The 26770-nt window shown below is 38.7% G+C and overlaps 1 protein-coding gene across 1 annotated transcript in view; it reads left to right on the plus strand.

Annotated features, from left to right (window-relative positions):
* Nucleotides 1–26770, plus strand: part of LOC122560064 (tyrosine-protein phosphatase non-receptor type 1-like) — a 93658-nt gene that overhangs the window by 50596 nt on the left and 16292 nt on the right. The window contains exons 2-7 of the mRNA XM_043710268.2: nt 12208–12298; nt 18012–18112; nt 19703–19801; nt 23082–23219; nt 24107–24316; nt 25272–25433. Of these exons, the coding sequence (XP_043566203.2) occupies nt 12208–12298; nt 18012–18112; nt 19703–19801; nt 23082–23219; nt 24107–24316; nt 25272–25433 (801 nt within the window). The remainder of the gene's footprint in view (nt 1–12207; nt 12299–18011; nt 18113–19702; nt 19802–23081; nt 23220–24106; nt 24317–25271; nt 25434–26770) is intronic.

Raw genomic sequence — 26770 nt, forward strand, 5'->3', positions numbered from 1 at the left:
AGTTCGAGTATCATTTGTAGTATTGACTTTACTGCTAGACACAATTCAAATTGCAGAATGTTAAGAATTTGTCTGACAAAGTTTGACTTTCTTTTTGCAGCAAGCATAAATGCAGATTTAAAGGACTTCATGACACTTTAAATACAATTAAAGCACCATTCAAACCTGCAAGCTCTACCATCTAAAAGAGTCAAGCTATAAGTTTTCCTCTAAGTCTCACAAGTTTAATTCAGATAAATACGAGGTGCTGCATTTTGGGAAAGCAAATCTTAGCAGGACTTATACATTTAATGGTAAGGTTCTAGGGAGTGTTGCTGAACAAAGAGACCTTGGAGTGCAGGTTCATAGCTCCTTGAAAGTGGAGTTGCAGGTAGATAGGATAGTGAAGAAGGCGTTTGGTATGCTTTCCTTCATTGGTCAGTATTGAGTACAGGAGTTGGGAGGTCATGTTGCGGCTGTACAGGACATTGGTTAGGCCACTGTTGGAATATTGTGTGCAATTCTGGTTTCCTTCCTATCAGAAAGACGTTGTGAAACTTGAAAGGGTTCAGAAAAGATTTACAAGGATGTTGTCAGTGTTGGAGGATTTGAGCTATAGGGAGAGCTGAACAGGCTATAGAGGGCATAGGTTTAGGGTGAGAAGGGAGAGATATAAAAGAGATCTAAGGGGCAACTTTTTCACACAAAGGGTGGTACGTGTATGGAATGAGCTGCCAGAGGGAGTGGTGGAGGCTGGTACAATTGCAACATTTAAGAGACAATTGGATGGGTATATGACTGGGAAGCGTTTGGAGGGATATGGGCCAGGTGCTGGCAGGTGGGACTAGATTGGATTGGGATAACTGGTCAGCATGGACAACTTGGACCGAAGGGTCTGTTTCCATGCTGTACATCTGACTGTATGACTCTATGATACTGATTTTGAAGTTTATTGTCATGTCTTCACTGTCACCGGGTCAAAATTCTGGAACATATCTTGAACAATGTCTTTGGTCTGTTTAAAACATATGGACTACGGTTATACATAAAGGTGGCTCATTGCCGCTTTATTGACAATTAGGGATAGACAATAAATACTAGTTTTTCCAGTGAGGCCCGCACTCCATGCACAGATTTATTTTGGAAAACTTTGAATGTGGAAGCGAGGGGAATTCTAATTTTTGTTTGTTTCTATTGGTGATAAATATTGATGCATTGATAACTGCTTAGGAATATGTTCAGTGACTGACTGCACTATGGTAGTCAAGTTGCTAACAGTTTATCGAGCTCAGTTTCACAATGGGATCTGAATTACCCATTATTACCATCTGTTGCAGTCATAAACTGGGAGCTCATGTGGGATTGAAATTTGGGAATTTAAGGGGGATGTCTGAATCTTTAAAAATGAGACATAGAGGTGTACGACACAGAAAAAGGCTCCATGTCCATAGCCTTGTATGCCTTCGGCATAGCAAGGGCACATATAAATATTTGAGAGTTTCTGCCTCTACCACCCTTACAAGCAGAGCGTTCCAGATTCCTGCCACTTGCTGGGTGACCGTGTTTCCTTGCATCTTGTTTTTTGCACCTTAATTTATGCCCCCGTCGCTGATCCCATCCAAATAGAAAAATGTCTTCATGGCTACCCTATTTATGCCCCTCATAATTTTATACTTGTCAATTGTGTCCTCTTTCAATCATCTTTGCTCTAAAGAAACCAACATCAGTCCAATCCAGTCTTTCTTGGACTATCCAATCTCTCTTCATAACTGCAACTCCAGCCCAGCCAACATCCTGCTAAATCTGTACCCTGTCCAATGCTTTCATGTGCTTCCGATTAATGTGGATTACAGAATTGCACGCATTACTCTAGCTGTGGCCTAACCAACATTTTATATAGTTCCAACATAACCCCTTTGCTCTTAAACTCTCTCTGCCTCGGCTAATAACAGTAACTATCACGCCCGCCGCCTTAACCACTTTATCCTCCTGTCTTGCGACCTTAAAGGGACTGGTAGACTTGCATACCAAGGTCCCTCTGAACCCCGGTGCTTCTTAACGTTCATCATCTATTTCCTTGCCTTGTTTGTCTTGCCCAAGTGCATTGCCTCACGTTTACATGGATTGAATTCTATTTGCCACTGATCAACCCTTTTGACCAGCCCATTTTTATTTTCGTGTAATCTAAGGCTATCCCTCCTCACTATTTATCACCCTCAGCAATTTTTACATCATCTATGGCCTTTACTGATCAACCCTGACTAATCAAATGAGTATGTGGAGATACCGGGTATAAAAATGGCAGTGCAATTAGGAAGTATATTACATGGGCTAGAATTTCAAAATGGCTTTAGTTATTCTGATACACTGACATAGAATGTGTAACAGTGCACTGCTTGAAATCTTTGACTGCAGCTACACTGTGTTAGTGGACAAATTGCACGTAGAAATCAAAGCAGATGTTGTAACGGCAGGATACTTTAAGTGGTCAGCATTCTGAGTTAAAAGAAGGAAAGCTGAAATTGATATGTCATCATTAGAAATAACTAAAATTCAGTTAGAAAATAAAAAAATGCAAAGTTGAGTGAGAAGAAAAGAAAAATTAGAAAGGAGGAGAAAGATAAACCAAGAAATGGGAAGAATAGTAATGAAAAGAGCAATAGAAAGGGAAGGAGGAGAAAAAATAGAACTGGAAATGAGAAGACAAAGGAAAGGAAAGGAAATCCATGGGAAGTAACATGAATTAAAGATCCTTACACCTCCAAGAGAAGGCAATCGGGCGTCACTTGGCTAGACACATTCTTAGAATAAAAGAGCGAAATGATAGTTGTATAGACTTTTTGAGTATGTTTTCAATTGTGTATAACTAATGTTGTACGACTGTTTGCTTGCAATTTATATTTCTTGACTAAATAGTGATAACTGTGATCACTTTATCACCACAGATCCACATGAACCAATCACTTATACTTAAATCTGCATTTAAGGAACCGACAGCATAGCTGTATAATCACTGGGCTGTTTTTGCAGAGACCTCGGACGTGTTCTAGAGACCTGGGTTTGGCTCCAGCCACACCAGATGGTGGAATTTGAATTTTAAAATGGAACCTTGAATTGAGAGTCTATTGATGACCATACATCCATTGTCAATTGTCAGGAAAAACCAGTTTATTTCATTGATGTCCTTCAGGGAGGGAAATTGGTATCCTTACCTGGTCTGGCCTATATGGGACTCCAGACGTGCAGCAATGTGGTTGACTCGTAGCTGCCCTTTGGGCAACTAATGAATGTTGGCCTAACCAATGGCAACCTCATCCCCTGAATGAATTAAAGACAAATTCATCCGTAAATCACTAAGAAAGCATTTAACTTTAAATATGCAAAGAATATACTAAGGATTTGTTTTATTTTTCTCTCGCCATTTGTGCTTATGTGCCAGTGCCTTTAGTTGAATGCCATGAAATACTTCTGATCTGTAACGTAATGAGGTTTTGAGCTGCTACTGTCTTCTTTCTTTTTGCCCCGATCTTATAACTACAGACTTCTCATTCTCTGCTTTAAACCCGCCCACCCATTCAAATATTTGCTGCAGAAGAACTCTTCCACGTTGAGTGTTGAGCGATTTTATTTTTTTTTAAATAAATTCACTCGGGTATGGGTGTCACTGGCTGCCCCTTCCCTGATTGTCCTTGAGAAAGTTTTGGTGAATTGCCTTCTTGACCGCTGCAGTCCGCTTGGGGTCAAGGAGGATCGAAGTGGAAGAAAGTATTTTGCAGTTGATTTTTTTTTGTATTGAATAGACTGCAGCACCTTCTTTATGTAGAAATATGGTTAGTTGTTATTGACAGAATGAACATTAATTGCCAATTTTGTTGGGCAAATGTTTTTGTTCCACATTCCCAAATTCATAAAATTAATCTTGTGCAACTGTTCAATAGCAATGGAAAGTATTCCATTTTTACAAGCTTGTACCTTTTTAGCCAAACTAAATATGGATGCAGAAGGTATAATTTTGTTCAAAACCGAACACTACTATGGATGGGCATATTAGTTTGTTCTGCTCAATAGTGTAAGACAGTATGATTTTCAGTTGTCAGAGTGATTAAGGGTATTAAACCATTTGTTTGAGACAGTCATTTTCAAATGCATTGCATGTGATGTAGAGATTTTTCTGACACTTGCACTCAAAAGATGACAGATTTCAACGCCATAAATATAAAACTGTCTCTTTGAATTAGCTTTCTTAAATATACTGGAATTTTAATAAATACTGATTTATCTTTATACTGTTGAGATTGATTTAGTTCTTTGGAGAAATTATGCCTAATTAGATTGCATAAAGTGGAATCTTAAGGCATACAAAATTTGTGAATTGACTGAATTTGTAGGTTTTCTTTCAGCTTAATAGAAAGCTCAGACACACAAAGTTTACATCTACACATACATTAGTGAGATAATATAAGTATACCATACTAAAATGTGGAAATTTACCAGTTTACATTAAACAACACAAATAAGGGAACTTCATCACCACTGGGGAGGTGATGGCCTCATGGTGTTATTGCTGGACTGTTAACCCAGAGACCCAGATTATGTCTGGGGGCCACGGTTTGAATCCTGCTATGGTGGATAGAATTTGAATTCAATAAGACTATCTGCAATTAGGAGTCTAATGATGACCATGAATCTCTTGTCAGAAAAACTCATCTGGGAAAAAAAAACATGGTTACCTTGTCTGACTTATATGTGACTCCCAAGCACAGCAATGTAGTTGACTCTTAACTGCTCTTTGGGCAATTAGGGATAGGCAGTAAATGCTGCCTGGTCAGTGATGCCCTAATCCTGTCTGGAAGTTAGCTACATGGTCTGCACTGCATCAGCTACAACATTTCGGTTTCTTAACACTTGATACTTCAAGATGCCTAGAATTTTATCACCTGTGTACAATTGTATCTTACTGTGTTAGCGATATCAGTGATGTTTGGCAGCTCTTGTTGACCACATTTCTGGCAAGCACGCTTATGTGCTTTCTCAAAGTGTAGTGCTGGAAAATCACTGCATGTCAGGCAGCATCTGAGGGACAGGAGAATCGATGTTTTGGGCATAAGCCCTTCAGGCCTTCCTGATGAAAGGCTTATGCCCGAAACGTCGATTCTCCTGCTGCTCTGATGTTGCCTGACCTGCGCTTTTCCAGCACGACACTGTTGACTCTGACATTCAGCATCTGTAGTCCTCACCTTTTTCCTAGCTTTCTCTGAAAGGACTGTACAAGTGACTAAACAAATAAAAGCTACCCTGGCTGCAGTCTACAGGATATGACATGGAAGCGCCTTCAAGTCTTTTATTTTTCTGTTCTGGTTTGTGAGACCATATTGGCTTTATTGATAGTTCAGATTATCAAACTTGATCAGTACTACAGACATTGTCAAAAAAGACTTGAAATCCTTGTGTTACCGATATCAAGTTTAGCTTATTACCTATATAAAGCAGACACTACCCCCTTGTTATCTGAAAATGAATCTTATTAAGGGTCACATGAGCTTTTTATTCTAAAAGTTACCATGTAAGTTTTAAAATCAACTGGAGGTTTAGAAACAAAATATCTTGTATCTTTGCCGCAGTTAATGGATAATAGTGTGAGTTCAGCAGTGTGCACTAAGCATTTTTACATTGTCAAAATAAAAAAACTGTATAAATGGATACAAGTGTTGGATCTTACATAAACTGATTAAATACTTGAAAAAGAGCAATGAATTATCGAGAAATTGTGTTAATATTTCAGTAAGATGCATACTGAGAATACCACTGTAGGCTGCTCAGGTCATAAGCAATCATCCCAATGCAAACATTTAATTTTAATTTTTTTCGTATTATAACAGCAAGCTTTTGACACAGCATCGTTTATGTACATTTCTGATGTTTCACATTTCCCCCATTAAGTGGTAATTCTATGGATCCACTTGTTTTTCTTGCCTTACCTGCTGCTCGTAGTTATCTATTTATTCTCACTTCCTTTCTCTTTCCCAATTTCAATATTTTTCCCTTCATGTATTTATTAGAGGTTATTAAATCGACTTGACATATTTTCAGGTTCTGCATTGTCGATCGTAAAAACACATTTTTTTCTTAAGTTTTAAGTTGCCCCTTGACCGTCATAAATGAGACCTCTAATTGTCAACTTCCATAGAAGTAGTTAACTCTTTTTTTTTTTTTTTATTTGCTTTATCAAAATCATCCATGTTGTTGAATGACAATCTGTGCAAGAATTCTTGAATCGAAAGTGTTTCAGAACTTCAAAGCACTTGGCAGATCATGAGTTACTTCAGAAGTCTAGTCACTTTAATAGGATATGTGCTTTCATATCCTATTAACTCAGCGCATAGCAAGATACAGCAAAAAGCAATGAAATAATGAAAAACCAAAAGAAATGTGAATGATGGAAATCAGAAACAAAAATGGAAATTGCTGATAAAACTCAGGAAATCTGTTTTCCCTGGAGCGTCGAAGGCTGAGGGCTGACCTTTATAGAGGTTTACAAAATTGTGAGGGGAATGGATAGGATAAATAGACAAAGTCTTTTCCCTGGGGTCGGGGAGTCAGAACTAGAGGGCATAGGTTTAGGGTGAGAGGGGAAAGATATAAAAGAGACCTGAGGGTGAACCTTTTCACACAGAGGGTGGTATGTGTATGGAATGAGCTACTAGAGGAAGTGGTGGGGACTGGTACAATTGCAACATTTAAGAGGCATTTGGATGGGTATATGAACAGGAAGGGTTTGGAGGGATATGGGCCAGGTGCTGGCAGGTGGGGCTAGATTGGGTTGGGATATCTGGTCGGCATTGATGGGTTGGACCGAAGGGTCTGTTTCCATGCTGTACATCTCTATTTCTCTGACTCTAGATCTGGCAGCATCTGTGGAGAGAAATCTGAGTTAATGTTTTGGGTCCAGTGATGACTCGTCAAGACTGTTTTGAAGTTGAGTTTTTCCAGCAATTTCTGTTTTCAAATGCAATAAATGATACTTGTTTTCTTTACTGTTCTTTAACTAGGGCTGGGAGAATACCTATGCTGTTCAAGTGCTATGGGATGGGTTAGATGACCTTCTGCTTAAATGTTTCATTGGACTGTGTCTTTTGAGCTGGATCACTTTTTCTTATTTAAAAGTAGTATATCACATTTTGTTTAATTGCACATGATATTAAAAATTGCTTTAGGATGGAATTCCAATCATTCAACCATAGACAAAACCTGAATATGACTGTAGGGGTTCTTAAGGGTAGTGACTGAGCCCCATCTTCAGCTGCTTCGTCAGTGACTTTCCCTCTGGTATAGGGTCAGAAGTAGGGATGACGATTACACTGTGTTCAGCACTATTCACTTTTTCTAAAGTCCGGAAGCAGTCTGTACCAATATGCCGCAAAATGTGAACAACATTCAAGATTAAATTATTAAATAGCAAGTAACATATGTGCCAGGCACTGACCATCTCCCAACAAAAAAATATACCTATCTTCTTTTCATATTCAATGATAGTATCAACTCTGAATCATCCGTTGTCAACATTCTAGAGATTGCTATTGTCTAAAAACAAAATTAGACCAGCCATATTAATGCAATGGCTACAATAGCAAGTCAAAGGCTACAAATTCTACGGTGTGTAACTAGGCTCATAACTCTACCGTCTACAAGAGAGAAGTGTAATGGAATGCTGTCTATATGACTGGACAGATTCAATTTCAATAACACTTGAGCTCAACACCATTCAAAACACAGCAGCTCTTTTGGTACCTAATCCATGTTCTTAAGCTTTCACTACCTCCAGTACCAACATACAACGGCCAAATGTATGTGTCATCTATAAGATGCACTGCAGCAACTCACCCATACTCCTTCAAAAGCATCTTCGAACCCACAATCTCTACCATCTATAAGGGCAAGGGCAGAAGATATGCTGGTAATTTTTCCATTTAACTCCCTCCATGCCACATATTGTTCTGACTTGGGAATGTAATGCTGTACTGTCACTGGGTCAGAATCCTGGAACTCACTTTCTAACAGTACTCTGAATGTACCTCTGCCACATGAACAGCAGCAATTCAAGATAATCCTCCATGGCCACTGTCTCCATTGGGTATTTTGGGGAAGGGCAGAATTATCATAATTGTGAAGAGCTAGGTTGTGGAGTTTACTGTGTTGCTTTTGATTATAAGGGAGTGGGGAGCCTTCAACATTCAGTTATGGTCTGTGCCCTATGCGTCAAGGGAGGAGGTGTAGGTGCTGCCAATCATAGGCAGCGTTCATCAGCCAAGGTATAAAGGGTGCATGCTGTCAAGCTCAGTCTAGGCTGTCCTATCCGATCTGTGTGGCTCCAAAGGGCAGTGGGCCTGTGCAGCCTTACAAGGAAATGCTTTTGGAATGTGGCATAGCCGGGTGCAGGCATTGGGTGAGTGGTCTGAAGCTTGGTGGGTGTGAGTCATCTGGTGAAGGCTTCAGTGAACAGTACTGTAATAAGCAGTGTTAAAATTAATCTTGCAACGTTCCATGAGATTTCTAGTACTAACAACTTAGCAATGTTAAAGTGAAACAACATTAAAGTGAACAATGTTAAATGTGGACTCTCTGCATTTGGACACCACCTTCTGGAAATCTGTGACTTCTCCACTCTCCTGAATCATCTGATTTCAAATAAAAACTTGATCAAATTTTCATTCAAGATGATTGAATGTGATTTATCTTTCAGTTCATATGAGATCTCTTTTGGATGTGTATTCAAGTGACACATGAGTTCCTGTTAAATTATGACTTTTAAAACTTAATGTTAGGCCAATCCGTTCATTATTGCCAGTTTTGTTCTTCCTTTAATTTGAACAAAATGTAACATTTGGAATCTTCCGGTCCTTTAACTGTGACTAAAAAGCATGGAACGTTTGCTTCCCTCCACAACACAAGGTGTGACCCATCTGGTTTGGGTGACTTAGCCTCTTTGAGCACTGCCTTTGACCATTTTACTCGTTTAAAGGTACTATAACTGCAAGTTGTTGAGACATTATGACAGCGGTGACTGAAATAACTCCAGAGCTGGTGGTATCCTATCACTAAGTCACCTTTATTTCCTCGCGGAAAGGCCATGATACCTGACCTCGCTTCCTGAAAGCCAGCTCTGTGAATGTAGGTGGCATGTAATGCACAGTAGATCACCTTTTGTGCACAGTGTTTCAGAAGAAATCAGTTCTAATTTCAGGCAGCAACATGCCCTGTGTCGCATCTCAGATTCTGAGGTAAGTTCAATGCTTGATGGGGAGGGAGAACCCATGGGTTCCAGAGCAGTCAGACTGGCAGTTGAGCCAGGCACATTTTGTTTCCATGCAGTTTGCGGGTTTGTAGCTTTCATATGGTCCACGTGCTTGTTCAGGACTGTCTCACATACCCAACGTCACTGGGTCAGCCATGCCCTTTACCTTTCTAGGGCCATTTCCATGGTTCCTACAGCAAAGTTCTTTCCCTGAAGTAAAATGTCGCTTTTACTTCGAGTCTCGTGTCCAGCATTGACATTCCTGATGCTATTTCACTCTACCCAACCAGACCCCTCCCAGGGCAGGGAAGATCAGAGTTAACCTTGTGTGGAGTTTTCTCCCCATTAGCAACTCCGGTGGAGTTATCCCTGTAGTTGCATGACGGGTGGTTCTGTAATTAAATGGGAAGGGGGATAGTTTGTTACGTAGTGAAGCTGGCAGGCTGTTTCTTTAAGCCGGCCTTCAAAGTTTGGACTGTTCTTTCTGCCACACCATTGAATGACAGATGGTATGGAGCTGTCCTTAGATGTAAGATATTATTCAAATGTATGAAATATTCAAACTCCCTGTTGATAAATGTTGGCCTGTTCGTGCCCAGGTAACTTTCCCCATCCCAGATGCGGCACAATGTTTACAACTCTAGCTCTTCAATTCTGAACCAACGTTCCTCAAACTGCAAATGCTTAGCACAGATGTGTTGACTCTGGGTCACATTGGCTTCCACAAACAAACTGAAGACTTTGCTTTTACGAATCTAGAAATATTCACCAATCATGTTCACCAGTCAGCTTCATTCCTGTACTTGCATCACTGTGGTTTCTGAGCTCACATGACAGTTGTTCTCACTGCAAGTAGGCCTTTTGGTTGAAGTCTTCTGTCCTCTCCCACTTACCTCATTCCGGAGTGTTTATTTCTTGCACTGAACCTTGGTTAAAGCACCAATGTCTCCCCTTGTATCAAATTTTCACTTTGAGCCAAATTTTCAACAATATAAGCAGCAACTCACTGAGCCTTTGTCACTTGCAGTCCCATGCTGACCGTGCTCCTTCCTAACTGTGTGGTGAATGACATGCTGTAATTAATTTTTGGTATTTTGGATTGGGTGTGTCAATTAGCAAATGAGGAAAAGGAATTGAAGACCAGAAGCAGTTTAACATCGCCTGCTAACCCATTTCTGGTTATTTGCTAGACATTTCTCACCAGTTTGCGCAATAGACTGAGATTAAGGTGAGTCTGAAAATGAAGCAAAAACAGAAATTGCTGGAAAAGCTCAGAAGGTCTGGCAGGACTGAGGAAGGGTCACCAGACCCAAAACATTAACTCTGATTTTTCTTTGCAGATTTTGACGGACTTGCAGCGCTTTTCCAGCAATTTCAGTTTTTGTCTCTGATTTACAGTATCTGCAGTTCTTTTGGTTTTCCATTCTGAAAGAGACAAATCGATCCCATTTTGTTTGCTCCCTGACTTCATCTCCAGTATATTTCCATAAAATGTTACTATTGAGTGCATTATAAATTTTTTGGTCTTGTTATGCAGCAAATATTGAAAATATTTACAGATAACTGGCTAAGGAAAATATAGTTTTATTTCAGAAACTTCTTACCATTGTATCAGCATGCTATAAGCTTGAGGGAACAAGATCATGTAACATTGCATCATTTTTTGTGATATGCTGTCTCATGAGCTTATCGCAGTCAGACTTCACCTTTTACAGTATCTTTTTTGAAAGAGACAATTTGTTATTTTCATTAATTTGTTTTCCAGCCTCTTTTAAGAGTATGTCTGGATGATTTTGGGTGAACATTGTAAATATTATATTGGGGTCAACTTCTGGAAATAAGTACTGCAAGTTAAATCACTGACCAGACAGGCTAGTTTAGCAATGTTACTCCACTAATGTATGGAGTTTGTTTTTGTTGCATCTGTTGCTTTAATCGGTAATCTAACTCTCATGCATACTATGGATGAAGGTGTGAAGGTGTTGAGCTTGTTTTGGAGTATCAGAATGTTGTGTACACAAAAAACTTAAGATGGATTCCAAATGTCAGAAATGTGTCAGAAAGCCGGTTAGCACTGCTGCATCACAGCGCTAGAGACCCGGGTTCAAGTCCCGCCTCGGGCGACTGTCTGTATGGAGTTTGCACATTCTCCCCGTGTCTGCGTGGGTTTCGTCCAGGTGCTCCGGTTTCCTCCCACAATCCAAAAATGTGCAGGTTTGGTGAATTGGCCATGGTAAATTGCCCATAGTGTTAGGTGAAGTGGTAAATGTAGGGGAATGGGTCTGGGTGGGTTGCTCTTCAGAGGTTTGGTGTGGATTTGTTGGGCTGAAGGGCCTGTTTCCACACTGTAAGTAATCTAAATCTTAAATCTAAGACAAGACTGTCTCTATGACTAGCATGAGTGGAGAGGAGAAGAAATAAACACCTTTTTTGGTGACCTGGAACAGAAGTTAAGAAAGGAAGATTATGGAGAGATCAGCAAATGAAAAGCAGGGAAAGTGCACTCCTTCCACGTGAATAATATTGGATTTTGGTTTTTAATTAACCCTGACTAGTAATTAAGCAAAACTATTTGTTTTTAAAAGCATCAGTATTGCTTAGCTTTAGTACTTTCATTTTATTTCTATTTTGAAACTCCAGATCCCAAAGTCAATCATTTTTGACTAAAAAGTACCTTTGTTTAAGCATAGGAGTTCCTTTCACTGTAAATTATTTGAAGACAATTAATGGTGCAATCAAATTGTTTATTTTTAAAGAAAAGTGGAGGAAAGTTGTTGAAATTATTTGCACTGTTTGTATTACAGTTTTAATAAGCTAACTGCTTTGAGCAGGAATTTGCAAGTTTGTTTTCTTGGTACCACTGTGCATGCTGGTTATACTGTTAGGCTATAGTAGCTCTGATGCCTCATTGACAATTTCCCATTTTGCAATTCCAGGAAATCCGACATCAAGCCAGTGACTTCCCTTGTAAAGTAGCCAAGCTTCCAGAAAATAAAAATCGGAACAGATATAGAGATGTCAGCCCCTGTAAGTACAATGGGAAGGGTCTTGATCACTGTAAAAGGTGTTTGTATTGCATCCCAATTTCCTGCTGGAAAGGAATTTACTCTAAGTATTAATTGAAAAAAATAGAGAACCTGGTATTGTAGATTAACATACTAATTTTAAATACAGTATTAACTATTGCTCTAAATGTCAACCATTCATTTACAGCATTTTTAATCTAAGCCAGCAGTTTGACACTTTTGTACTATTCAGAAGTATGTTAAGCGAATGATTTTGTTCATTGCAGTTTCAATTTGATCTATTGTTGATGGACTTTTGTCCTTTTTACCAAAATACCAATTGACCTCTAAATAACTGATATAAAGTGAGCAGGCAGGTATAGACAGGATAGATCAAGTGAATCCTTAGAGTATAAAGGAAGTAGGAGTATACTTAAGAGGGAAATCAGGAGGGCAAAAAGGGGACATGAGATAGCTTTGGCAAATAGAATTAAGGAGAATCCAAAGGGTTTTTACGAATATGTTAAGGACAAAAGGGTAACTAGAGAGAGAATAGGGCCCCTCAAAGATCAGCAAGGCAGCCTTTGTGTGGAGCCACAGAAAATGGGGGAGATACTAAATGGATATTTTGCACCAGTATTTACTGTGGAAAAGGATATGGAAGATATAGACTGTAGGGAAATAGATGGTGACATCTTGCAAAATGTCCAGATTAGAGGAGGAAGTGCTGGATGTCTTGAAACAGATAAAAGTGAATAAATCCCCAGGGTCTGATCAGGTATTCCTGAGAACTCTGTGGAAAGCCAGAGAAGTGATTGCTGGGCCTCTTGCTGAGATATTTGTATCATCAATAGTCACAGGTGAGGTGCTGGAAGACTGGAGGTTGGCAAACGTGGTGCCACTGCTTAAGAAGGCCGGTAAAGACAAGCCAGGGAACTATAGACCAGTGAGCCTGACCTCAGTGGTGGGCAAGTTGTTGGAGGGAATCCTGAGGGACAGGATGTACATGTATTTGGAAAGGCAAGGACTGATTAGGGATAGTCAGCATGGCTTTGTGCGTGGGAAATCATGTCTCACAAACTTGATTGAGTTTTTTGAAGAAGTAAGGGTTTGGAAGGATATGGGCCGGTGCTGGCAGGTGGGACTAGATTGGGTTGGGATATCTGGTCAGCATGGACAGGTTGGACCAAAGGGTCTGTTACATCACTATGACTGTAAATAACAAAGAGGATTGATGCGGGCAGAGCAGTAGATGTGATCTATATGGACTTCAATAAGGCATTCCACAATGCCTTAACAAGGTTAGATCTCGTGGAATACAGGGAGTACTAGCCATTTGGATACAGAACTGGCTCGAAGGTAGAAGACAGAGGGTGGTGGTGGAGGGTTGTTTTTCAGACTGGAGGCCTGTGACCAGTGGAGTGCCACAAGGATCGGTGCTGGGCCCTCTACTTTTTGTCATTTACATAAATGATTTGGATGCGAGCATAAGAGGTACAGTTAGTAAGTTTGCAGATGACACCAAAATTGGAGGTGTAGTGGACAGTGAAGAGGGTTACCTCAGATTACAACAGGATCTGGACCAGATGGGCCAATGGGCTGAGAAGTTGCAGATGGAGTTTCATTCAGATAAATGCGAGGTGCTGCATTTTGGGAAAGCAAATCTTAGCAGGACTTATACACACAATGGTAAGGTCCTAGGGACTGTTGCTGAACAAAGTGACCTTGGAGTGCAGGTTCATAGCTCCTTGAAAGTGGAGTTGCAGGTAGGTAAGATAGTGAAGAAGGCATTTGGTATGCTTTCCTTCATTGGTCAGAGTATTGAGTACAGGAGTTGGGAGGTTAGTTGGGGCTGTACAGGACATTGGTTAGACCACTGTTGGAATATTGTGTGCAGTTCTGGTCTCCTTCCTATCTGAAAGATGTTGTGAAACTTGAAAGGGTTCAGAAAAGATTTACAAGGATGTTGCCAGGGTTGGAGGATTTGAGCTATATAGAGAGGCTGAACAAGCTGGGGCTGTTTTCCCTGGAGCGTCGGAGTCTGAGGGGTGACCTTAGAGGTTTACAAAATTGAGGAGCATGGATAGGATAAATAGACAAAGTCTTTTCCCTGGGGTCGGGGAGACCAGAACTAGAGGGCATCGGTTTAGGGTGAGAGGGGGAAAGATATAAGAGACCTAAGAGGCAACTTTTTCACGCAGAGGGTGGTACGTGTATGGAATGAGCTGCCAGAGGAAGTGGTGGAGACTGGTACAATTACAACATTTAAGAATAGGGTATATGAATAGGAAGGGTTTGGAGTGATATGGGCCGGGTGCTGGCAGGTGGGACTAGATTGTGTTGGGATATCTGGTCGGCATGGACAGGTTGGACCGAAGGATCTGTTTCCATGCTGTACATCTCTGACTCTATGACCTCAAAGAACCTTAAAGCAAACAGTGCATATTTTAAGAGGAAAAACATAGATATCTTCACTGAATCACTAACAATACATTTGGAGCACCTCATTGCCAAGTCATAGTCAGGGCCACTGGTTTACTGTTAACTAATTAATTATTTTTAATAAAACTGATGTGATTTTACAGCATTGTTGAATGCAGTTCTTGATCTTTTATCAAAAATGACAGTTGCCAGCTTGAAGTTGTGCCCATAGTTTTGACTGTTATGCTACCTGATGAAGAGAACATTGAACATGGTTAAAGTAATCAGTTAATTTATTCTGAATAAATTGCTGAAATGACAAAATGAATAATTGTCAAACTAGTTCATTTTTCATTATGGCTATTACAATTGGGAGCAAACTAAATTCCACTACAAAAAAGTGGCAAAGCATATGCTCCACATACTTGAACTTTAAAATTCTCCTCTTGTTGCATAGTTTTGGAGTTTGACAAGTGTGTGAACAGTTAAGTCTTAGTACTGTTATGGTGCAGTGGTAGTGTCCCTATCTCCTGAATTTAAGTCCCACCTACTCTAGAGCTGTATTACAGCACAACTGAAGACACCATCCTGACAGAACTTTCTATTTTAAATGGTAATTGACCTAATTATAGCATTAAAACTTGTATGCAAGTGGAAAATTGAAAAAGGAATATTGATTGAGTATATGGTTTGATCAGAAGATGTAATCAAAATTTATGAATTAAAAACAGTCCTGTCTGACTACTGTCCATAAGCCTTGAAAATGTTTGAGGTGTCTGAACTTGCCATGAACCTTGACTTGTAATTTAATGTTTACTTGGGTGCCTTCCTTGTTTGAAGAGCTTGGTATCCCCTGGTCACTCTAAACCCTGTCACCCTCCCTTCTCCAGCTCACTGTCATTGGTCTTCTGCTTTAACAGTTTGTCAGTACTCATTTATTGCCTTATCCTGTAACCAGTTCAAACCCAGAACCCATTGGCTACCATTATATCGAATAGCCGAGACTGTTTAAACTGAGGTTAGAAATATAGCTACTTTTAGTAGAACGCTATGAAGTGTAAATAGGGCACTTCCAGAAGAGAGATGGAACAGGATGGAAGAGAAACCTGTTCAAAGTATGCAGAAGGGGTAAAAAATAGATCTGTGGCAAATTGAATTGCAATTTTTGTTAACAAATGGAGCCACAACAAAGAAGTGACCTGAAGAACTGCAGGACAGATAAATGCAAGAAGATTAACAAAGAAAATCTAATGCAGTGCATCAAATAGTAATCAATAAAAGTTTGTGATTTTTATTAATTTGGCCACCTACATTGAAGGTTGGAGATAGTTGTTTGCCTTTTCTACAGCAAACCAGCATTCCCAATCAACTACATTCTGTTTTTAAATTCAAGCCACAGACTTAAGGTGCTATAAGGGGAGTATGTACTTTTAAATATTATGACCTTCGGAGATGATTCTTTTTAAGAAGGAATTCAAGCTTCCAATTAATAGCTGAAAGGATGATGAGATTTCACCATTTAGGACTTTACTGTAACAAGACAAAGTGCTATTAACTAAACTATCTTTGTTAGCATTTTATCCTTTAAATTTCAATAAAATGTTTCCCTTTTTGTTATCCAATAGAAAACTAGCTTCAAGTATAGTGTAAAGTATATGTATGAAGTAGACATCCAAATTTCTCTATCAGTCACATGTGTTTCTTGGCATTCAAAAAATCACATGTTCTATTCATTTCTCACTCTGGAAACTTTTACGGTTAGAACTATTTCACTGCAAGATTTCTTTTGAGAATCTTTCTTTTCTGCAAGCCAGCAAATCTTTCATCCTTGTTTTACTCTTCAAGAATTTTCTTTTCAATCCAATTATTAGCTCCTAACCACATTCCTCTGTGGTGAACTATAGTGTCTTATTGACCACAGCTGTTCTCCAAGATCCTGACTGAGAATTTTCAGGGATATCTTCAGCTCTTCCCAAATCCAAGGTAATATGAATCTGGGGCTTTTATCACTTGTGTAGTTGATTCAAGGTCCTGAATTATCTTGGAATTAAATGGACAGTTTGTAGCACAGCTGTTTCTAACTTCCAACAGATTCTCAACACTTTTTTTCTGATACTTTGCTACTGACAGCCTATGCTGAAAATGTGTTGCTGGAAAAGCGCAGCAGGTCAGGCAGAATCCAGGGAACAGGACAATCGACGTTTCGGGCATAAGCCCTTCTTCAGGGCTTATGCCCGAAACGTCAATTCTCCTGTTCCCTGGATGCTGCCTGACCACCTGCGCTTTTCCAGCAACACATTTTCAGCTCTGATCTCCAGCATCTGCAGACCTCACTTTCTCCTACTGACAGCCTATCCACTGTTAGTACATATGCTGCTCCTGTTGTTTCCAAATGGACCTTCTAATCTTCTGCAATCGAGTCTTGCTGTCCGGCAAATATCAGAGCAGGTCACATGATTCCTTTTCAGTTATTTTAAAGATGTAGTCCCAAAGTATAGCAATCTTTTAATGCTCATAATTGTAACAAAAAGCCTTGAGCCAGGAAACACAAGTCACTTTAAAATGACACTTCACATCCTTGAGAAAATTAAGCATTGTATTTTTTAACCTTGCTACAACAGTAAATCAACAACATCTTCATTTAATATAACCTATGAATTTGTTTAGAAATTGAAATTGATGTGAATCCCTTAATTGTAATGGGCCAGCTTTGAAAACTTGGATTTTGCTGTGCAGAAAAGCACTGCAGAATTTCTCCTTTTGTATTTCCCTTTCAAGAAAAAAAATCATTCCCACACTACTTAAAAAAAAAAGTATGCTTGCTTCATCGTGAGTTTTATACTAAATTAATTTTAGTGCAGCGTGATCAATAGACCCAACATTTCTTGATCTCTTAAGGTGAATTGCATCTTTCTTCAGTTTAGTTTACTGCTGTATGCATAATGAAACTGACAATATTTACAAATATTTGAAAGATTTGGTTTTCTATGTTAACTTTGTTAAAATTGGTTATAGTTTCATTTTAAGACATGTGACCAACAGACCAGTAACAGGTTTCAGATCTTTTTAAACTGGACTGTCCCAGACCTATTGAACTACTTATGCTATTTGTCCTAGTTGACATCTTCTGAAGAATGCAATTTATGCGTTGTCTCTCAAAACTGCAAAATCATCCAAATAGTTAATGTTACTTTACTTTAAACATGTGTCCTGTGTTGCAGCTTAATTGGTATGTCCTGACCATTCATGTTTTGTCAAAACTATAAATGAAGTATAATGCTCACCAGTAATCTTTTTTTTCTGTAAACACGAAGTTGATCACAGTCGAATTAAGCTACAACAAGGTGATAATGATTATGTGAATGCAAGCTTGATTAAAATGGAAGAGGCGCAAAGGAGCTACATTCTGACTCAGGTGAGCAATTTTAAGAGGCATGCAGAACAAAATAAATTTTCCTTCAACTACACATTAGTTTTATTTAACATAGATGTCAGTATATTATTGGTGCTAAGTCTCCAGTTAATTCCTGAAATACCATTTTGAGCATTCAGCATAACCAAAGACATCAAGTTAAGGGAAGATGAGACTCAAGAATTAAATATTCTATCTTTTCATACCCAATGTGGTTCAGTAAAATTCAATATTGTCCAAACTCATTTGATTTGATTCCTTTTCTCTAGCAGCAAGGAAGCTTTGGTTCTGTATGTTTGGGACTTACTTTTTAAACCTATGTTTGTTGCAAGATGTGATTGCCCATTGTCACCTTTCCCTCCATGTTATTGAATTTAAAAAGCTAAACATAAATTACAAACTCTTTTCTGACTACAGCTAAAGTTGTGTTTTGCAAAAAGTATATAAATTCAATTATTGGAATTCTGTGGTACCTGTTATGGATGTGTATTTTTAGCAGTTGTACAATATTTCATGTAAAAAAAATCTGAAGTTTTTGCTTCCCTGAATATTGAGGTATGCCATTTAAGTTTCCAATAACTAATATAATTCAGAAGTTAGAAATTCGTATTAAAGCATATTGATCCAGCCATTAACTCCTACTTTGGAAGTATGTGATATTATAAACACCATATTATAAAAAATCATGCTTCAAATTTAATCCCAGTGCCATTTGGAAATATGCAGAAAAATTGTTTTCAACTTCCAATTTTGTCACCTCTGGGGCAGGTCGGATTTGAATCGAGATTTTCTAGCCCAGAGTATGGACACTACCACTGCCAAAAGGCAACCCCTCCACCCCCCAAAAGAACCTTTATTCTGAGCATGATTTAAGGGACATGCATTTATATAATGTATTTCACAATCTTAGAATATCATGAAGCACATTGATACCAATTAATAATTATTTTTTGAAGTGGTCAGTTGTAAAGTAGACAACTGTGACAGCCAGTTTGCATACAGCAAGGTTTTCCAAGCAGCTATGAGATATGTAATCAAGTAATTTCTTATAGTGAACTTGACTGACCAATAAGTACTGGCCAGAGCACTGGAAGAACTCGCCTGCTTTTGGTAGAATAATGAGATCGATAGTGATTGGAATGTGAGATCTTTTATGTCCTCTTTAAAAGGGAGGCAAATTTTAAATAAACTATCTCATTTGAAAGATGACATCTCCATCAGTTAATCACGGAGTACAATGCTGATGTGCCAGATTGGATTTTATGTTCTGGAGTTGGCGTTCAGCCTGCGGTTTCTGAGTGAGGTGAGAGGGCTGACAATGAACCTCTTTATTAAAAAAAAAACTTAGAATACACCATTTGAAGCTTTCAAACCTGAGCCTGCTAATATTCAGACTTGTGTGAGAAGTTAGTAACTTTGATTTGTAGAACTTAAGTTTTTTAGATTTTGTGTTGCAAGCCAGCAGGCAAGATTAATGTTTAACGTTAATTTTAAAAAAAACTGCCTTCTCTACACAGATGCTATTGGACCTGCTGGTTTTTTTCCAGGAATTTTTATTTTTGTTCCTAATCAATGTTTGTTTTGGGTTTACAGGGTCCTCTTCCAAATACCTGTGGTCATTTCTGGGAAATGGTTTGGGAGCAGAAATCTAGGGGCGTTGTCATGCTCAACAGAGTGATCGAAAAGGGATCAGTAAGTAATTGACTATATTCCTATTCATCTTGAGTCATTGACAGTTTCAACAGCTCTGTGCAATCTGTAGTCAAAAATGGTATGAAACTAGATGTTTTCTCATTTGAAAGTAATTAGGATTGTAAATCAAATTTATCCTTAACTTAGATAATGATGCCAGCAGTAGTTGATCTTTATTAAAGATGGGGATCGTAAGTAAAGAACTCAACAAACCTCTTTAAAAAAAGTAGCTGATTTAATAAACCATGATTATAGAATTTAGTTGTGTAATCAATATTTGTTCTCCCTTGGACCAGGCAATAGTTATTTGGAAGTACAGAACTGCATAATGCTTTAAAAATGCATTAAGTCAAAACTTTTCATCTTGCACTCATTATTGCATTCATATGGTGATCAATATTAAGGGGAACAATGTTGTATACTGTATCGGAAGAGTATTTATTGGCTGGCAAGTGTACCCTGATTGCTGCAAGAGTTAGTTGCATTTTGGAAGTAATTTGATTTGCACTTTACCGGGAGGGGATGTTTTTAGTTTTTTTTTAAATCATTTAATTGGGTTAACGTGAATTCTCTATTTTTAATCAACCTATTCAAATGTGTTGAACAGTCCTCCAGAACAGGTGAGAGTTGAATCAGACTCGCTGGTGTAGAGGTAGGGATGCTACCCCTAAATAGTTGATTATATGTCATGATGGGATTTGAATAGATCCCCAAACCCACTAGCTTGGGTGTTCTGCATTGCCAATCCAGGCACATTACCATTATGCTACCATCTCACCACCTGCACTGAAAGCTTAGTAAAACACCAACCACTGTATTTCTTTTGATTGCATGGAAGGCAGGTTAGCTGTAATCTCAGTTTGATTATTGAAGGAATGGAAGCTGGCAATTTCTAATGGAAGCTACATTGAAGAAGCTTCATAAACCAGGTGAAATTAACAAGCTAGATCTCCAAAAAATGAAACCTGATGGATTCAATACACTTTGGTTCTGTGGGTTACCTAGGGTACACAAACCAGGGGCCCCCTCAGACCCATAGTCTTACTCCCTGGCACATTGACATACAGACTAGCAAAACAACTCCACCGAAAACTCATGCCACTCCATCCACTCCACCCAAGAATTCCTGAACATTATCAATGACACCAAAAAGGAAGAGGATGAGATAATGTCTCCTTTGCCATGACAGTCCCATTAAGATCAGTTAACATCAGCTTGGCCAAAGAAACACTGACCACACTACTGGACAAACCCAGGACTCAAACACCAGGCAGCACCAACCCAATCAGCAAGGACAACATCCACAAGCTAGTTAACCCTGTGCCTCACTACCCACTTCACCTTCAATGGCAAGACCTACAAACAAATCAATGGAACACCCATGAAATCACCAATATCAAGCTGCTTAGCAGAGGTGGTAGTGCACAGACCAAAATGGACCAAATTAGAGGAAACCTACGACATCATCAATAACATCTTTACTGGCATAAATTTCACAAAAGAGGAGAACAACAGACTCCCCTTCCTAGACGTCATAGTGGAACGAACAATTAATGGAGAACTGCAGACCAGCATCTACAGGAGAGCAACGCACAAAGGCCAGATAGTTAATTACAGGAGCAATCATCCCGACACCCACAAATGGAGCTACATCAGGACATTATTTAAATGGGCCACAACACACTGCAGCACCTAGGAACCACGAGTAGCAGAAGAAAAATGCCTAGACGGTGTATTCAGGAACAATGGGTATCCAATAAACACAGTCTGCCGATTCTTAAATAAGTAGACACAACATGCCCAGAAACGTTCGCCGCATTACTTCACATCAAAGACATCTCTGAGATGACTACTGGACTACTCACCCCATGGCATCATGTTTGTCCACAAACCTACTCTCACACTGAAACAGCTACTGATGAACCTAAGAGACCCTATACGACCAACCAGCAAAACAAATGTCATTTACAAAATACCCTGCAAGGAGTAGAACAAACACTGCATCGGACAGACGGGCAGAAAACTTGCCACCAGGATATGCGAACACCAACTAGCCTCCAAAAGACATGACCCACTATCACAAGTATCCTTACATACAGGCAAAGAGCACCACTTTGACTGGCACAACGTGCCCATCCTAGGACAGGCTAAGCAGAGAGACACGGGAATTCCTAGAGGCCTGATATTCAAACTGGAACTCCATTTAATAAACATTGGACCACATTTACCAACCTCTGAGGAAAAGAACCAGAAATGATATCAATCACCTTAACAAACCAAGACACAGAAAGCAGGACACAACACCAGTGCTTCACTGGAGGCTCACTGATGATGTTACCTAGCATGGTGATGGGGAAACATCTGAAAACAAACCTTCCAGCTCAGCAAGCAAACTTACAACCTGAAGCTGGCAATTGCCTAGTTTGAAGATAATGGGAGAATTTCTCAAACTTTAAGTGTTGTCTTGCAATTTAAAGTAGCCAGTTGAATTAGCTTGGAAGTATTGAAAAATAACCAGAATCCGGGCTGAGGCATTCACAGTTAAGTGAGAGTAAATGGAAACAGTTGCAGCTAAGAAATTTTCAGATGACCATGGCTCATTTATGATTTGCTATAGAAGTCAGTTGCTTTAAGATACTGTACTGTATTCTTGGAGGAAAAAAGAAGTAAACTTGAGGGTATGGATAATGTAGATATAAGCTATAGTGTTAATTGTATTTGTCTTGTTAAATTTGTTCTATATGAGAAACCATTTTTGTTTTAAAAAATTGCATAATTGTTAAAACAAGGTATTCAGATTTCTCTTAAATATTAGCAGTTCTCAACTGGGTTGATAATATGTTCATCCATGAAAACTAATAGGAGTGCTGTACTTCCATTTTTCTTACCTCATGAAATGTTCTTATCTCACCAATTGTATAATTTCTTCAGTATATCCTGTTAGAATTGTCATTGTTTTAATCTGAAGCTGATTATTAAAAACCTTTTTAAATATTGTCTTTTAATAGAAGGCAAGGTGCTTGTATGAAACTTTTTTTTTTGTTGTGCTGCTACTTTTGTGTGCTTTAAGGTATAGCTAGAAAGTTTTTAGGATTGTTTTATTTCCATTAATCCACAAAGTTACTATCTAGCCAGAAATAACTTTTAAGTGTTAGTTCAGTAACAGGAATATCTTTTCAGAATAGAAGAAATAGTGGTTCACTTTTAATAGCAGAAAACACTTTGGTTAGTACAAGATGAATGCCAATTTTTTTTTTAAAAGGCTCCTTTTCAATTCTAGATAAAATGTGCACAGTACTGGCCAAGTAAAGAAGGAGGAGAAATTATATTCCCAGACACCCAATTCAAGTTAACATTAATTTCTGAAGATGTGAAATCATATTATACAGTGCGGCGATTAGAAGTGGAAAACCTCGCAGTAAGTAGTTCAGACTGAATTTGGGAACTTCGGACTTTTGAGTTGGAACTCTTTTTATCCGATATAATGTCGAACTCAACATTGTTGCTGATTTCCACCAGGATCAGATCCCTTTAGCACACCGCTTGTTGCATCTGGCCAACCTGAAAAAGACACATTTACTTTTACTCTTTGACAAAATAATCATTTAGCCATGCAAATATGTTGCACCTTCCATGAGATTTTACTTTCCTCAATAACCTTTGTGGTACCTTATCAAATGCTTTCTGGGAATCTAAGTACAGTACTTCATTTGATTCACCTTTTATCCACAGCGTATGTGTGCCTCCTCAAAGAACTCCAGTAGTTTGATCAAATATGATTTCCCTTTCACAAAACCTGTTTAAGTTCCCTATAGTAATTTAAATGACATCTCATATTTTTCTTTTGATAAAATGCTAAGCTGGCTGACCTATATTTTCTACTTTCTGACTCCCTATGTTGTATACATTTATACATGAGCATACTCCAACCTACTGCTAAGGGCTTATACACAACTCCTAAAAGTGACTTCTTGCCATTATCACATCTTGTTTCTATCCCAACTGTAGTTATTTCCAAAATGATAATTAATGTAGTTGCAAATATTTAAAATGTTCTAGAAGCTTGGAATTTATATATTGTCTATTAACTTCTAAAAGTGTTCATAAGACAGACAGACTACCAGTTTATGTTAGTCAGCTTGCTGCTGTTGCTTGTTCTTCCCAAGTTTTGTTAGCATCAATTAATGAGATGACTGAAGTTTCAAACAAAAATTATATTTTGGAAGATGTATTAAAGGCTTAAAGTTTTCTATGATACTTTACATTGACATTTATTCCTTTTGTTATCGCTGTCTGTCTATCTAGACCAAAGAAACCAGGGAAATATTGCACTTTCATTATACCACATGGCCTGATTTTGGAGTTCCAGAATCACCTGCTTCATTCCTTAACTTCCTTTTCAAAGTGAGGGAATCTGGCTCATTAAATCCAGAGTACGGACCTATTATGATTCATTGCAGTGCAGGGATAGGACGATCTGGCACTTTTTCTTTGGTCGATACTTGCCTCCTTCTGGTAAGTAAATTTGGATATTTTGTATAGATCCCTCACAGAATTCTGGGTTTGGTTTAAATAATTTTGTCTTTCAACAAAAAAAATGACATTGCATGCGTAGAGGGAAATTTTGTTCGTCAAATTATATACTTCTCTTTCTGGACACTGTTTTCAAGACAAAAGCGATTACCCAATTATATTGTGCCCTTTTCTGATCATCATTAGCCAAGAATGTCTCAAGAAACAAGGAAAATAAAAGAGAAAAACAACTGGAGTACAAATCACGTTTTTTTAACAAAAACTGTTTGAGAGCCCACCTTTACTGAAGGAAGTTCATGTGTTATTTTCTGAAAAGCCTCTAAAGGAAATGTTGCTGCAAGCTCAGTATTTTGCGTAATACATATTTCTATGACAAGGCCATTAATCCAACAGTCTATTGGTTGAAAAAAACAGCTTTTTTTTTTAAAGTTGATGCACAGCCTAAAATTTACAACCTTTTTACTGCTAATAATTTGCTCCTGATATTTATAACTAATGTTACAAAGGTTCCACAGGTTATGCTAGCAGTCCTGAAGCAAGTTGTGTTTTCTGGCCAGCATCACCATGCTCCACATTCCAGATAACCATGATTTACTGTCAATTCAGTTACAACTTTTAACATTGATGAAAATATCTCAGCAAATTCTAAAAAAATTGAATTCAATTTTTTAAAAAGTTCTTTATAGGGCAACTATCAATATCATAGTTATACATCGTATAACTATTAGCCATTGGGTTGTTTGCTTTCTTCAATCTCACTTCACCACACATTTACTCTCTCGAGTGCATATGGGTAAATGTGTGCACCTATTATATCAAGATACTGTAACAAGAATTCAGGATACCCTGTCCTAAAATGCTCAAATAAAAATGATTGGAACTGGATAACTGAACTGTGATTTTCCTGGTTAATCCTTAATGTATGACTCATTGGCAGATGGACAAGCGGAAAGATCCTTTGTCTGTGAATATTAAAGAAGTTTTATTAGAAATGAGGAAGTATCGTATGGGTCTCATTCAGACAGCTGATCAAATGCGTTTCTCTTATATGGCTATTATTGAAGGGGCCAAATTCATTATGGGAGACTCCTCTGTGCAAGTAAGTACTTCGATTTGTTAATTGCTTTTGATCATTAAGAAAACCTTACACCAGGATATGTTGTAGCACATCACATGCAACGTAATATTTCTGAAGTGTTGCACAGTCAAATACAATGGCCAGCTTAGGCACATAAAGGTGCCACTAACATCAAGTTAGATTGTTGACTGTTTTAGTAGTATTAGATGAGGGATCAATTATGACAGTGAACTGGTTGAAGTTAGTAGTGCCGTGGAACCTTAGGCACATCTGATGTTTCTCTTTAATAGGTTAACTGAAAGGGCAGTACCTCCAATTTGCATTAGCTTCTGTGCTTCAGTCTGGAGCTCAGCTTTAATCCGCAGTCTTCTGACTCTAACCAAACTGATGCTAACAGAAGACTTTATCATTTGGTTTCTAAACAAAACATATCAGTAAAATAAACAAAACTAAGATTTAACTGATAATACATAATTTCATTCTCTATGTATTATACTGGACTTTCAGCAGGCTAGACAAAGACAAATCTATTGCGTGACAAAGTAATAACATAAAACCCATTATTGTTAAGTACATTATCCAGGTGGCAAAACCTGTTCTATAAATGACCTGCTTAAAGGTGAGGGCCTAGTAGTATTATTGCTATACTATAAATTCAGAAACTCAGCTATTGTTCTGGAGATCTGGGTTTTGAAACCTGCCACGGCAGATGGTGGGATTTGAATTCAAATTTTAAAAATCTGGAATTAAGAATCTACTGATTACTGCAAAAATCATTGTCAATTGTTGGGAAAAAACCACCTGGTTCACTAATGTCCTTCAGGGAAGGAAATCTGCCATCCTCACCTGGTGTGGCCTACATGTGACTCTAGACCTAAAGCTGTATGATTGACACTCAATTGCCCTCTGAAAAGGCCTACCAAGCCATTCAGTGGTATCAGTTGCTACCAAGGCTCAAAAGAAATGAAACCAGATGGATGACCAGGCATCGGACATAACAGCCCTGTCAACCCCGTCAAGTCCTCCTTAACATCTGGGAGTTAGTGCCAAAATTGGAAGAGCTGACTCAGACTTGTCAAGCAACGGCCTGACATTGTCTGTAAAGTACGATTGTCCCATGCATCACCATCACCATCCCTGGATATGTCCTGTCTCACCAGCAGAGGTGGTGGCACAATAGTACACAATCGGGAGGGAGTGCCCTGTGAGTTTTCAACATTGACTCTGGACCCCACGAAGTCTCGTGGCTTCAAGTTAAATATGGGCAAGGAAACCTCCTGATTACCACGTACCGCCCTCCCTTAGCTGATGAATCAGTATTCCTCCATGTTGAACACTTAGAGGAAGCATGGAGGATG

The sequence above is a fragment of the Chiloscyllium plagiosum genome, unplaced genomic scaffold, assembly GCF_037043375.1.
Source record: "Chiloscyllium plagiosum isolate Xiang-an unplaced genomic scaffold, Cpla_swu_hap1 HiC_scaffold_15, whole genome shotgun sequence".
In the NCBI taxonomy this organism is placed as follows: domain Eukaryota; kingdom Metazoa; phylum Chordata; class Chondrichthyes; order Orectolobiformes; family Hemiscylliidae; genus Chiloscyllium; species Chiloscyllium plagiosum.